This window comes from Argiope bruennichi, chromosome 3, assembly GCF_947563725.1.
Source record: "Argiope bruennichi chromosome 3, qqArgBrue1.1, whole genome shotgun sequence".
Classification (NCBI taxonomy): domain Eukaryota; kingdom Metazoa; phylum Arthropoda; class Arachnida; order Araneae; family Araneidae; genus Argiope; species Argiope bruennichi.
Window position 1 is genome coordinate 137208675 of NC_079153.1, and position 15569 is coordinate 137224243.

At 32.0% G+C, this 15569-nt stretch overlaps 1 protein-coding gene across 1 annotated transcript; it reads right to left on the reverse strand.

The window, feature by feature from the left end:
- Positions 1–28: 28 nt before the first annotated feature.
- LOC129963796 (histidine-rich protein PFHRP-II-like) lies at positions 29–7663 on the reverse strand. The gene is made up of 4 exons (XM_056078356.1): positions 7602–7663; positions 5894–6217; positions 3315–3648; positions 29–179 (listed from the first exon to the last, which is right to left on the reverse strand). Exons 1-3 carry the CDS (start codon positions 7608–7610, stop codon positions 3322–3324), a joined length of 660 nt encoding a protein of 219 aa, XP_055934331.1. The 5' UTR covers positions 7611–7663; the 3' UTR covers positions 29–179; positions 3315–3321.
- Positions 7664–15569: the final 7906 nt, after the last annotated feature.

The window sequence follows — 15569 nt, forward strand, 5'->3', positions numbered from 1 at the left end:
TCAAATCTTCAACAAATGCAAGATCGAATAGACGTGCAAATTCTTTTATTTGTTTTCTAGTACATTACACAGAAACGAAAAACGAAGATAATAAATAAGTGATCCTTCAGTATTCACTCGAGTGATGCATTTTTCTGGGATCTGGCATCGATTCACTTCCTGAGCATCAGAAAATGTCCCTGTAAAAAAATGAAACGAAATTTATTTTAGAATGCTATGATCATCCCACCCTTGCATTTAATGTTAGTTTAAACACAATCTAACAGCTTAAAATATTAGATAATAAAATAGCTGAATAAATCGATAGATGCTAAAAAACTTTGAGAGTAGTCAAAGTTGAGAGAACAAATTCAACAGTAAAATAGCAAGTACGTGAAAAATGTAACTCGATTTACGAAATCTTCGACTATCTGTTGTGCTTTAGACGGAAAAAATTAAAATGTAGGTAAGATATTTTTTACTGGTTGCACCAGTGAACATTGATTTTTTTTTTGTCAGATTAAAAAGATGCATAAGTTTATGATTTTTCTCTTTTCTTCTTCTGGAAATTGTTTCAGGTCGAATTTTTTTTATTATAATTCCATTGGGAAGGAAAGCCCGAGAAAAAAAAATTGATAACGAATTTGTGTTGTGCAAAATTTTTTTTCTTTGACGCGCATTTATAAAGAATGCAAGAAAAACCTACCACGGAAAAATACTGAAATGAGCTTGGTTTTCTCCTCAGATCATATTGCGAAATAAAAATCAGAAGAAATCTATAAAAGTCACCAGCCAAAAATGGATTTTCTTATTCTATAAAACCAGTGCTTACTTTTTTTGACGCCTTTCTCTCATACAATCAGAGTTGTACGTAAACTTGATAGTGTAAAAACGCAGCGGCCAGATAAGTGAAAATTGGTCTTTACAATTAAAATTGTCGGTGTGTGTTAATGCTTGATTTTAATTAGCATGGAAGAAAAACTTGATTTCTTTTCCTCCCCCTGCAACAATGCACTGAGCGAACTATGCTGTGTAGGCATACGATTGTAGAGAAGGAGAGTAATGATTCTTTCGTTGATGCACGAACGTACGGGGGCGGCGCGATTATAGGCTAGGTGCATCAAGAATCACCAAGTGAAGTAATTTTTGTTTTAATATCATAGTACAATAAATTGTTCTAGATACTATTTATTATACCCCATATTTAGCTCTAATTAACCTGATGTAAAGTGTACCAGATAATTTAACTTAAGACCCTCTGAATTTTTTTGGCTTGAGGGTGAAACCTATTCTTTACAAAATCTTGTCACTAAGCTGTCATTTCAGTTAGTAGATTGAATAGTGAATTCGCAATTTCAGTGTATATAAAATGCCATACTTCTATAGCCATTAATATAAATGACTCAGTTTAGTATGTAAAGCCATTCCATTTTCGAATGTCACTTGTTTTCATCCGGTAATAAGAAACCATTCACTTTTGACTTCTACCGTTTTCCCTCGCACACTTTGTCGAACACGTGTTATTCGGGTCCTTTGAGAATCTTCATCTGCTTTTTATTAATCAGATTATAATTTATCATCAAAACCAGTTTTTGAACACGAGTAATTTCGTTAAAGGATATTTTAATGAATAACTATGGCTTAAGTAAGCTTATTGCTTGCTTAGAGTGCTAACACTTCTGAGAAGGAATGTTGTGCACAGCTGGCGGCGAATACGGCGATGAAGTGAGCTTCTAGTACTTGTCGATTATTAAATAAACTTATTTGTACTTTGTACTTTTCATAATTAGAAAGAAAAACAAATTTCAATGGATCTAAATACAATTTGGCGTAACAAACCGATTATATTCAAAAGAAAGAGCAGATGTTTTTGTCAGGGTTCAATTTTTGTTTTTTTTCTATGGAAAAAATTATTACTTCCCCTTATTTCCATACATTTAATTCAATAAAAACGAGTCCTTAAAGTCTAATTTTTATTTAAACGGGGCATCTGAAACGTTTTTGCTCCCAGCAAATAGCTTCCCGACAGTTTTCAAGAATTTGCAAACAAAAATCAGCAATCGCTTTGCGTTTTTTACTGTTAATTACGGTCTGCAATTTTAAAATATTTTGTTTTGAAATATGTATGATTTGATAGGATTAACTGGATATACAGTCGATTTCTCACATTCCCATTCTTAAAATTAAAATCAAAATCGTTCTTGTTTAAGAAACTATGGCAGAAGTTCAGTGTCAGAAGGAATTAATAAGAACTTAATATTTGAAATTGTATGTAGTATTAGAACTGTTAATAAACTAATTACTTCTTTTTTATAGGCAATATCGATGATTCTCTTAAGCCTTAACATTTTCAATACATAATAAAGTATTTCATAAACTTAGAAAGTAATTATTGTTTTGAAAGGTCCTTCTTGTTTAAACATCTAAATTCTTATAAGTTCGTCAAATTGTGCTAGTCGCTAAAGAAAATAATCAAATTTGTCAAATGCATTCGTGCATTTAATTAAAATTAAGTAGATTAATCTAGATTTATTAATTTTGGTGATATTTGAAATGCATAAAAAAGGTATTTTAAACTGATCATCAGTGATTTAAAGAATTATCTATCTCTACATTCTTTTTGCATTTCGAAATAATATACACATGTTTCAGAAAGAATCCCGTTCGATATCAATCTTCTGTTGACAAGTGCGTTGGGAAAAGTGTTCGGAATACTTCCCTCTTGTTCACACTTCCAAAAGGTTTTGAAAAATTATAAAATAGGTGGACAAAACAGTTTATATAGAAATTAGTTTTCACAGGAAAAGAAAAAGAGGGCTTAAAAATGAGAATAAAAAATGTATTTAATATTAAATATCACATTTTATGTAGTTTTTTTTAATTTTTAATACTTGGAAACTTAGAAATAAATTAATTTTTTTTATAGTTTTATGCCTTTTTATATGTTAAGGGGGATAAAATGAATGTTTATTCAATAATGCTGTCTAAAGCACTTTTGTTAAAAAAACCCACATTAACACTTTTATTATGTTATCCAATAATAATGTTAATATAACTTTAACATGTTTGTTAATGTGGGTAACATTATCCAACCGCATTTTCATTTATACGATGAATACTAAATTGCTTTCGTTAATGCTTGTTATCTCAGCTCGAAGCATCTAAATTGTCGAAATAGAGTATAAAAACACACAACGTAGTAGTAATGTATGATTTAAAATGATATTATTTTAAAGCGTAGGAGTGTCACATCGAAATATGCAAACATGTGGTATGTAAACAGACATAAATTGCCCTTGCACAAATGTATCACGAAAGAGCGAATGAGTTCTCACCTAAAATTTAGTAGTGAGCGGCAGGAGCGCTGTAGTGGGCGGCGGGGGCGCTGTAGCTGTGGTAGGTTGCAGGGGCGTGGTGGACCATCTGGGCGTATCCAGCTCCATATCGGCCGTAAGCGCCATTGTCGTGAGCGTTGACTCCGTAAGCTTGGGCGCCATATCTATCATGAGCTCCATATCTGGCGTGTCCAGCGGCTCCATAGGCTCCTACATTGTGATGCGCACTTCTGTCCCGAACTCCGTAGTTAGAAGCCTGGGCTCCGTGGTCAGCGGTGATGGCGTGGTGGCCGGCATTCTTGTCGTAAGCGTAAGCTTTCTCGTAACCAGTTCCCTGAAAAAGAATAATCTATGATGTTAGTTGTTTTGCACAGAATAAATCATCATTACTTATCTTTATGGTGTGAGGACAAAATTTCAAAGTATCTTTTAAAAATGGGAACTTTTGGCAGAAAAAAGTTTCTTGTGCAAAGAATTTCTCTCTTTCTCTACGAAAGTGCAGAAAATTAACACAATAGTTATTACTAGTTGGATAGTAGATTGCTGTAAGTTAGGCCCAAGATCTTTTAATTAACGGTAAATGTATTCTTCATTACCACCAATTCTGAACACCTTTCTACTTCGATGATCTAAAGCATTTCATGAACACTATGCCTTGAGCTTTAATCCCCTAACTATTTTATCTTCTTTTTAAATATATGACACTTTCCGTTTCAGGAATATGCTGCCTCATTAATTCAATTAAGTATCAGTTGAATATTCTAAGTGTTCGTGGATCATATCTGATCATTTTTAAGCGATGGAAGGAAGTTTGTCTTGATCTTCTAGAATGGCGAGAAGAAAAAAAAGAAGAAGGAAAAATAAATAAATAAATAAAATAAAATAAAACAAAACATTTTTTAGAAATAATGAATATTATCCTTCTCGTTCAATAGTAAAGAAATTATTAAAATTAAATCATATTTTTAAAGCAGGCTTTATTAATGTACAAAAATAATGAAAATACATTATTTAATCCAAATTCTGGAAATCAACAATGGATGTTGATATCTTCAAAGTCAATTTGAATTTTAATTACAATCCATTTTTCTTTAATACAATCAACCGTTCTAGTTACCTTGTAATATTTTGTTCATCAACTCAAGCGTTTCTTTTATTAAGGAAGGTGAATGTGAGCACATGTTGGCATTCTACAGACCAGGAAGTTTCCAAACATGGGACATATATAGCGGAGGGTGGAAATACATCGGAATAATTTTTTTTGAGATCATAATTAAATTTTAATTGCTTGCAAATGAAGTTCAATTTTGTATTTTTCTGCAATAACTTCCGAAAATGTCAATTATATCATTTGAAATTTTTTAAAAAAATGCCTTTTTTTAATGAAACTAAGACTAATAAGCAATCTAAGACTAAGGCAACTAAGCAGTCTTCAATTTTTCTTTGAATTTTGGCAATTAAAAAAAATTGTCTAATTTAGATAGATAGAGATAGATAATAGATTATTTAGGTTCTGCCCTGAAATTCGAAGTTTTTTAGTTGTTTCATTAAATATTGAATCGAATCGCTTGATTTTTGTACATAATGGTGTTCATGCCTATCAGTTTTGACGGAATCATAGACATGAATTTATATTTGAAAGATTTATCTGGAATTAAATATAACCAATACTCATGGCGAACCAGCTAGTTCACAGTGAAATAAAACAATTTTATTTCTTCTATTTCATTATGCTATAAAAGAGTGTTTTTAAAATACACTAAGTAGCTTCTTTACAGGGAGACTCATTATTGCAATAATTCTCCTGTTCGGGAAGATTTTTGTAGAAGTTCCACTACCATGGTTCGCCTCTCAGTTAAATGCCGGGTTGCTATTCCTCAAAACTGTTTTCGAATTGTCATTTCTACCTATGGAAAAAGAAGTAAAATTTTCCTTTTTCTGCATCTCTGAGCAAAATGAATTTGAAGAGAGGATTTCCTTTTCATTTTTATTCTCCTTTACTTTTTCGCTTCAATATGTCATCTGAACTTCATTATTCGAATATGCCCCTTATCATTAAATAAATCAATTGATTAATGATATTCTGCTTAATTGTATCGATGGATACAATTAAAAAGAATTCCATCTTTATAAACAAGAAACAAACAAAATGAAAAAAAAAAGTGTGCAAAAGATTCGACAGTTATTTTATCTTCCTAAAGGAAATATACGAAATTTAATGAATACATTATATTTATCTTAAATACTATCAACCAGAATTCACTTTGGGAACAAGAGAAAGGGTCAAGTAAACTATTTTTTGTTTCGATTAGCCATTTTTATACAGCCGAATCTTCTTTCTCCAATAAAGCGATTTACTACAAATGGAACATTCTTAAATAAGATTCCAATTATTTATGTTTCTCTTAGACAGAGGGGAAGGAAAAAATAAAGAATAACCGAAAATAAGTAATGAAGCAAATAAGCCTAGAAAGATCCTGAGTGTGAATAAGTTTTAATGAATGGTTTAAGCAATAGATTGATCCAACCCGTTATTTTTTTAATCGTTATCAAGAAACAGTTCGAAAATCTCATCTCACCTTATCTTGAGCGTAAGCTCCGACATTCCTGTATCTTCCATAGTTGGAACCCTGAGCTCCGTGGGCGTCGTAGGCTCGGTGACCTCCGATGTTGTGGTGGCCGTGGGCGGCATGGGCCCTGTCGGCGTAGCGTCCGTGGTCGCCATAGTGAGAGGCTCCGTGGGCTCCGTATCCTCGGCTGTGGGCACCGTGAGCTCCGTAGGCGTGACCGGCAGATGAGGCAGCGACTGCTGGACCCTGATGGTAAGTGGCCACTGGGTAGGACTCAGCCGTCTCCATGTCTTCAGCCAGGGCTATGGCCAAAAGAGTGACGATGGCGAAAAACTGAAAAATTATAATTGTATAAATACGCTTCCTTTTTGCTGACAATCCGTTGAATAAAAACGTTTTTTTTTAAATCTTAATTTTATTAATGTGACTAAAAAGTAGACCTTTCTTTTAAAATATTTTCTGCCTTACAGCCTTTAATTTATAAGTTCATTATTAGAAGTATTTTGTAAACTTGAAATAAAATTTTTTTCTCAAATTTCCTGCCAGTTGACGTCACTCGCATGGAATTCAAATATTATTAAATGAACAGTTAGTTGAGAATTAGGTTCTGAAAATTTCAAAGTGGTGTATCATAATCCATAACACGTGGGTGTAAAATTTTAATCTCTGATACTTCAGGAAAAGGAATGCAAAGTCTATTAAAAATCTTTGTAAACATGAAACAGATAGAGCTTCCGCTCTCGAAACTAATGTCGATTGAACAGAAATTTGAGATGATTTGAAGAATTCTGAAAAAGTTACATTTAAACTTATATCTGTTTTTTTTCTTTCAATATCAAGCGAATATTACAGTCATAAACTGACATTTTGTTTCCTCTCTTTATATTATATATTTATTCTTGTTTTTTTTTTTTTTGTTGTTGTTTGATTTACGTTAGAAAACGAAGTTTGAAGATGTTCATTTATGCCTTAGTTTGACTTTTAAAAAAAACCAATAAAAATTTCACCGTTTGAGCTTTTACATTATTTGCTATCTATTAATTTCTAAACTTTAAAAATTTAGTTGCATTTTGCTAAATTTCTAATTTTCGATAAGTAATCATTAATGTACCTTAATCAGCTTAAACTTCCGATAAATTAAAATTTTTTCTTCACCGATTAAAATGTAGAGCTCTCTAATGGAGATTTTTTTTCCTTTTAAATATCTAAGTTGATTTACCAACATTGTTACCGACTTTCTGATCATCAAAGAGTTCATTGGATTATCAATGATGAGTAGAAAAATCACCTTCGCAATTATAGCATGATGCTTATTTTAAGATTAAATAATTTAATTCATCTTCTAATAATGAGAAAAAAAATCGATAAAAAATGAAAAACTGCAAACTCTGTGAGCAGAATTTATATTAAGTATCATAACCATTTATCAACTATTTCCTTACTCAATCGTTTTCGCATTTTTCGACTTTAAATAAGCTTGTATTGATTTTTCCCCAAAGAGACTAATCCACTATTATTAGAATATCTAAAATTTCTCCCAGACAAAAATGAAATTAGAAAATGTTTCAATATTTTATAAAATTAAAACTATTTCAATCTTATAATTTCGAACTCAAGAATTTTCATAAATTACTTTTATTTTCAGAAGTATTTTGATCTTTTCCGCTGTATGCACAATATACCTATCTCTATTGTTACAGAGAAACTGCGAACTTACCACTTTCATCTTGGCTATGGATGCGGAGTTGCTTGAGTGAGCTGTGCTCTGCACTCGGAGGGGACAGAGTATTTATACGGCCACGAGGGCGTCTTGACTGAAAGTGAAAGGATGACGAAAATAATAATAATAATAAAAAAATGATATCATAATTTTTCTCGCACAGTTATCTAGGCGTCGTCCACAAGTCCAAACCAGTCGGTCCAGAGCATGTTCCGATTTTGGAGATTGAGGGCACAATCTATGATTCTTCATTCGTTGACCGCGAAGGCCCTGCCCTTGCTGGGGTGGAGAAGGCTATGTTTCAAAATGTAACCGCATGACGGGGGTGTCAGTTCAAAATATGAATCGAAGAACTAATTGTGAAGTCGGAGTTTTCCCAGCCTTGAATAGAGGCATTTAATAAATGCGGGTCACCGGCTCTTCAACGACAGGGTTTCTCAGCGAATCGTTCGCACAAAAATGATGTTCAATGATTTACTTTGATTGAAAAAACAAATTGAAATGTACGAATAAATGTTCTTCTCTTTGAAATTATTAACATTCATTTATATTATTGAATTTCCGCCTTACGATCAGCTGTTTCGCTGGAATTAATTCTCTGTAAAATTTCGAATATTTTATATAATCTGGTCACTTTACAGTTTCTTCAGCAAATTTATATAACTGCACATTTTGATGATCATATAACTCCTGCTATTATTGAATCCTTAGACCGTTTTTTTTCTTCATTGTATTATGCATTTCTCTAACTTTCAGGCAGCTTAACTTTAATAATAAAACAAAAACCTTTTTTCTGAAGCAAAATGTTTCTTTATAAGGAATGCAGGAAACGGAATCTTTCAGCATTGAAGTCTTTTGTTCACTACCGATTTTTTTTTTATATAATTTATGAAATGTCAAAAGAATCATTCAATAAAAGATTCACTGTAAAGTTCTATTTTTAGTTTCACATTCGAGAGGATTTAAATGACGTAAATAATAATATTTTATCTTGTTTTAGTCATTAAATATACTTTCGAGAAAACTATGATGTCCGAATTTTATACAATCCTCGAGTCCTAAGGAATTATATTCAGTGAAATATTCCTGGTATTTCAACCTTTAACTGAATTTTTCTTCTTTTTTATGAGACCAAATCTGACCGATTTATGAAGTTATAAATATCGTTATTTCGAGAATAATCAAACAGTCTTAGAGAAATTATGGGCACTGATTGGCATATTTCCTCTGAAAAGATCAATGAAGTGATTTGATTCGCACGTTTCTATAAAATACTAATATTTATATTTTTATAACTCAATTAATTTTAATAGCAAAAGAGCGGACCTTTGTTTTCATTTAAAATATTATTATTTCAGGAATGTGGTACTAAAAATTATTCATAAGAACAAAGGTCCGTATAAAAATATAAAATTCATAATGCGTCAGAATAATTATTGGCCTAAACTACATAAAATAGTATTCTTAAAATCATTTTTCCTTTTAGATTATGAAAGGATTAGAAATGAGCACTTGGGCCCGTGTTAGAGTGGTTACCTTGTATATATTAAATTATGTCTGCTTAAAATGAGACAAATTAATTTAATTAATATGGCAGATAATTTAAAAGCCAAAAAACTCCTTATCTTATATTCAGTTTTTGAGAAAATATCATATTTTATATTTATTTCATTTGACATATGCTAAAAATTATACTTTTCTGCGTGAGGCTTTCAGTGACACTTAACTTAAACTTTTAATTGAGCTTTTGTTATTGTGATGGCAACACGTTGATAAAAACCCTTTTTTCCCCCCCGGAAGCACAATGTTCTCGTTTAAGTTAAATTTTATTTTCTGTGAAATATATCGCCAGAAAATATACTTAAGATATCTTTAAAAAAAATGAAAAAATATTATACTGCAAAATATTAGATATCACTAAAAAGATTTTTTTTAAAAAAAACTTTAAGATGTAAAAATTATTTTTTTCTGGAAATATAGTGGGAAAATACCGAAATTTCACTTTTATAATTAATTAAACTAATTATAATTTCAAAAAAAAATTGCACATTTCCCCTTTCCAAAGTATATGTGTGCCATGTTTAGTCAAATTTTCTGATGTATAGAGTGACGTATAGAGCAATCAACCACACCCATCTGTATAGAATGCTTAAAAATTTATTAAAAGGTTGGTAGAAACTGTTGCTTTTTCTAATAAAATGATTATCCAAACGATATGGTGCAAAATAATAATAATAATGTGTTTTTGTCATAATGATTAAGAATATAAATCATTCAATTTAATGCAGGGATTAAAACTTTTATATTATTAAATTATTAAAGTATTAACATATTTTCTACTCTTATTAGATGCTGGTTAAATGATTGTGAGATTGCGAAATGTATATTCTCTAAATTGAACTTTTAATTCAGTCAAGGATTTTTGTTGGGCCTTTCCATTTTCTGCACAAGGTCGGCTTGGGAGGTTAATCGGAGAGGAAACGGGCGTGACCAACCTTCTCTGTCGGCATCGAAAATTGCTTGTTATGACGCTTGCAGATAAACCTTCGAAAGGCTGTTTCCATACGGTGCACCATTTTGACGCTTCTTGATTCCTACAGCTAATTAATTTATAAGAAGTCACGGATTATACAAGTTGATTTTTTCATAGATCTGAATTATATTTTTGAAACATTAAAAACATTATACTTGAGGAATAGCCACGCTCCTATTATTTTTCTGGGGTTAAACATTTATGCTGTTTGAAAATAAAGCAAAGCAAAAGTGTTGCGTTTAAAAACATAAGCTGGAGCTTGTGTTACGTTTCGTTAGTTTTCGCAAAGAGTAGCATAAAAATATCAAAGACTAGCTTCTTAACTTTATTAATTGTTGATACTTTAGCATGAAAATAAGAGAAATGATTCATAAAATGAAATGCACAAAATGCAGTAAATTGTTTCATCACAGACAAAGGATACTAGATAAAGAATAATTATAAGCTTCGAATTTAATTCCTTTTATTTTACAACTAGCCGCCTTTGGCGACCAGCCGGTTCGCTAATCTTAATGCACGTTAAAATTTTAATAATTAAATATTTTATGCAATCCCTATTTTAATAACTTCTTCATCAAATATTTTAAAACTTCAAATTTTGATAGTCATATAATTCACTCATAATATTATTAAGGCCTTCAGTCATAACGTAATATATATCTCTCTAATTTTCTGTTAGCTCCCGTAGAATTTATGCTTTAAATTATAGTGGAAAGGATTAATCTGCAATTAATATAATAATATTTTTTACTGAAACAAAGCATTTTCTTTTATAATATGATTACTGAAAACCGAGTCACTGAGCTTTTAAACTTTATGGGCACTAAAGAATATCTTTCTTAATTTTTGTAATATCTCAAGAATTTGACAACAAAATTTTCTCAGATTCATCATGAGTAGATGGATTTATTACCAATACTTGATTTTAAATGCATCAAACACTAAGAAAATAAACAGAATCGTTTAAAAAAATCGGTCAAAAACAGGTTAAAAAAAACTACTTAAAACTATAAACAGATGCAAAAAAATATATAACTAACATAAATATATAACTAACAGCCTTCAAAACCAAGTCCGTATCCGTTGTCAACAATCAGAACACAATGCGCATGAGTGAATTTTCAACGCCAAATATGGTAATAACGCAAATGCGTGAATTTTCTACTCCAGTTGGGGTAACGCTATGCAGATTAGAAATTTTTCATTTCCTTTATTCTGTTTTATTTTAATTCAAAAGTGCTTCAGAATGAATCTGAAAGGTCTATTAATTAACAATATTTAATTTTAAATGCATCACACATTAAGAATTAAAATTATCGGCCGAAAAATGTTAAGCCTAGCCTCATCAGTGTGGGGAAAAAACTGAAGCCTTACTCATTTGGCTGTGGGGAAAATGAAAAGATTTTTTTGGCGGGAAAGTTAGTTTTTAATTAATAATTAAAATTCTAATTAAAAATTAAAAAAAAGGGACCCCAGGTGCACATTCCCGACCTCCAAAGTATATATGCACCAAATTTGGTAGCTGTAGGTCAAACGGTCTGGCCTGTAGAGCGCCAACATACACACACACACACATTGAGCTTTATATAAGTATAGATTATCAAAGGTGTTCAGAATTGCCTTTTTAATGGGATATGCAATCGTGTTCAGTAATGTCACGAATGAGTAGAGCTCCGTTTTATAATTGAAATTTCATTGGTGTCTTTTTATAGATCGTTTTCTGCAGCTCATTGCATTGTACGGAGCATAAAGCGGTTACGATGTGTGCTTTTCATGTTTTGCTCTAATGAACCTGATGCTACGATAAAGGACGATTTTAATTCAAAAGCTCTTTTTTTTTTTTTTAAGTTGTTCGTTTCTCAGCTTCAGTTTAGTTTAGTTTTATTAACGTCTCGTTTTCTTAAAGCAATACTAAGGCTATTTTGGGACTGACCTCTTAATTTTGAACCGTGATCAGATGATGAGGGCGACACCTTAACTGGCACCTCCTCTCCAAAATTCCACACCAAACAAGTGGGAGAATGTTTGAGCTTTGGTGGATTTAACGTGCATCAGACCCGCTTATACGACGGTTCTTTGGTGGAATTGGATCTCCAAGCTCAAACCGTCCGGTTCCGTCGAAGAGTCGTTGCCACCAGGCTATCGCAGCCACTCATTTCTCGGGACTGGAATTATAATAGCTCGTTCATCTTAACTATTATGAGGATTCATAATTGCTGTCAAAAAGTGTGTAATTTTTATTTTTTATTTTAAGGGAGATAACTTCATAATGAAATTTGAAATAACTCATTTTTTTTATATGCAACACCCAACTTAGGATACAAATTCTGCAGATTGACTGCACGCGATTACATTAAATAAATAAATAAAAGAAATAAATAAAAAACATTTTTATTTAACAAAAGTGTATAGTGAGTTAAGAACCGTTGGAATTTTAGATATCAGATGGTAAAAAGATGTTTGTCATTTTTTCGATATGTCTCTCTATATATAACATAATTTGTAAATATTACGAACAACTAAAATAATTCTTCAACTGCATTTAACTGCTGAGTAATACAAATCAAACCTGGTCATCTTGCAAATTTCAAGTAATATTTCATAATTTTAATTCATTATTAAATTTGCTTCTTGAAACTTGTCGAGAAGTGACTCACCAACGCACTTACGAAACTGTTTTTGATCTTATTCGGACAAGCGAAATCGTAGAGCAAATTTTCAGATGTTTTCGCGCCATAGCTCGGTAGAAATTTTAAATATTCAAAGCACCGCTATTTCTTGCTTTTTTCGTGGATGACCGCAACTTAATGCATGATAAAAAATATTTATAAAATAAAACATATACTGCTTAAGATTAGTAATTTAATATTTTTCTTTTCAAAATACAAGAATCGGAGAAAAAGCAAACAGTCAATTCAGCAGGCAAATTGGATTTAGTTAGCATGCATACGAAACTGTTTTTATTTGCAACACATAAAAATAAGTGGAAAATAATTAGGCTTAAAGAACGTTTTGTTTTCAAAAATTCTGGATTTATTAATTAAAATAATAAAACGAGAGGAATTTTGATAAGTTTCATGTCTAAAATAATAAGATAACCGAATTGCTCAATCCCAATCATATGACCAGTTTCAAAAAGTGTTATTTCATGATCTCCCGATGTGTCCTCTAGGGTTGCCTACTTTCCTTCTCCCTCTATTCTTGAGAGAAATTGGAAAACGAAACTGTGATTCTCTGTGGGAAAAAATCTCCCTACAGCCACAGCTCCCGAACCGATTTTAAAAACTCTTGATTGACGCCTCTCTTTACGCATACATGTGCCGTCAAGAGTCGTCTCTCCTCCTTACACCTCCTTCAAGAGAAATCGAAATATATAACTTCAATGCACATTCTGCACAGAAGGAAACTTGTGCAGAGTTTCTGTTGTTGTTGTTGCTTATGTCATAGACAAACCCTCTTACGAAGTCAGAGATTTTAAAAGCGTCTCCTGTTTCAGTAGCACCATCTAAAGCCAAGAGAACGTCTTAGCTATCATGCGTCAAAGTCCTTTCCATGGAACGAAATTCATTCATATATTACATTCATTTATCCACAGATCGCAATTTAGACCTGAATCAAAAAACGATCACCTCTGATTCAGTACCCTCAGTGGTATTGTCTCGACTCGGAGGACTTTGCTGCTATGACAGATTTATACGTGCACCAGCCATCACGGACGTGGAAGGTCTTCGGCCGACGGGGTTTGAACTCACAACCCAAAGGATGAGAACCAAATGCCCTACCAATTAGGCTGCCCCGGCCCTGTGCATAGTCTCTATGCCACAACCATTCAACTGATTTCGAAACTTTTTATTTCATATTAATGCTTATGACCCTTCCATATATTATCAGTGTTATTCTATCACTTTCCACTCTTCCAACACTTCGACAGATAATGTAAAACAAAATTTTTCAACATGTACAACGGAAAGAATTCCCCCGCTTTTCGTTGCCAACCAGACAATTTCGTCAAGTGTAGCTGATTAATCGGAATGCTGTATCATTATTCTTCATTTTTTACTTGTATTATTGCAACATATTTATTTTGTTGTGACAAGCAATATTTCATCAAAGTTCACTGACGAGATTCAATTAATCTTATTAAATACTAGCCGTTTTTAATGACATTCATTCCCTGAACTATGATCCAAATTTTTAACCAATGAGTCAAAATTAAATCATTCTCTGTCATTGTAATTCAACATTTAAAAGACATAGAATCCATAAACAACCCAAGTGTTTCAAGAAATCTTAGTTGAATTAACATCTTTCAAAAACAGGAGCAGAGAAAAAAAAGTGAAGGGTTTCAGTTTTTTTGATGAATTTTCATGAAATAAAATTGAAATTATGACGGTAAAATAATGATGGATTATTCTCATTAGACAACTGCAAAATGATGAAATTCATCGGACGAAAAGTGGTGACACCGGTTCAATTGTTGTGGAATCTTTCGCCATCTTTCAGAAATGGAGAGAGTAGATAAAGCCTAATGACGTTTGTGAATTTTTATGCGAAATAAAAATTGAATTTACATCTAGTGCACATGAAGGGAATTCTGTCTGAGTCCCCTTACAGAGGATGCGGTGTCTCTCTAAAATGAGCCTTGAGAAGTAACTGTACCGACTACGAAATTCACACGATCACTGACATTCGTATAAAATTCGTCATTTCGTATAAAATAAAATTTGTGAAATAGTACAGGCGAAGGGATTGTGGCGAAGGGAAAGTTTCTTTGGTTTTTCCACATATTTTAAATCTGTGGATGGTGGCTAGCAAACTGGGTAAAATAATGAAGGAATTAGGAAAAATAATGAATCTTAAGTGGATTAAACAGTGACTTTAAGATATTCCATATTTTAACTAAAATAATGTTATAAGATGAAATCAGGAAGATTGATTGGAGAAAAATTTTTCATCCTTCAACGGTTATATAAGCAGTGTAGTAGCATCGTTATTCGAAGAGAATTTGCGAATTCCTCACCCGGGGAGACTATTCATCATACTCCTTTTGGTGGGTGTGGATTTCTCTTGCAGCTTTTATGCAAAATTTGGTCTTAAAGGGTTGGGTGGCTCGACGGTCTTTGTAACTAAATTTTTTTATGAAAATTTTTCCAAGTTATAAGTTAAATAGATTGGGGAACTCATTGAGATTGTCTCATCGGGCTGCCTAGATTTTGGAAACTTTGTCATGTTGAAGCTTCATTTACTAGAAAAATCGTCAATTCCATTAGCTTTAAAAAAATTTTGGGAACTTTTACTCAAAAATAATGTTAGGGAGAATTAATCATTACATCCATAATTAACACATCAAAGACAAATTAACATTTTGAATGTTGGCAGATTGAAAATAGCTTCATTTTTTAGAAAACTAACTAAGTGCTGATTAAATTTTC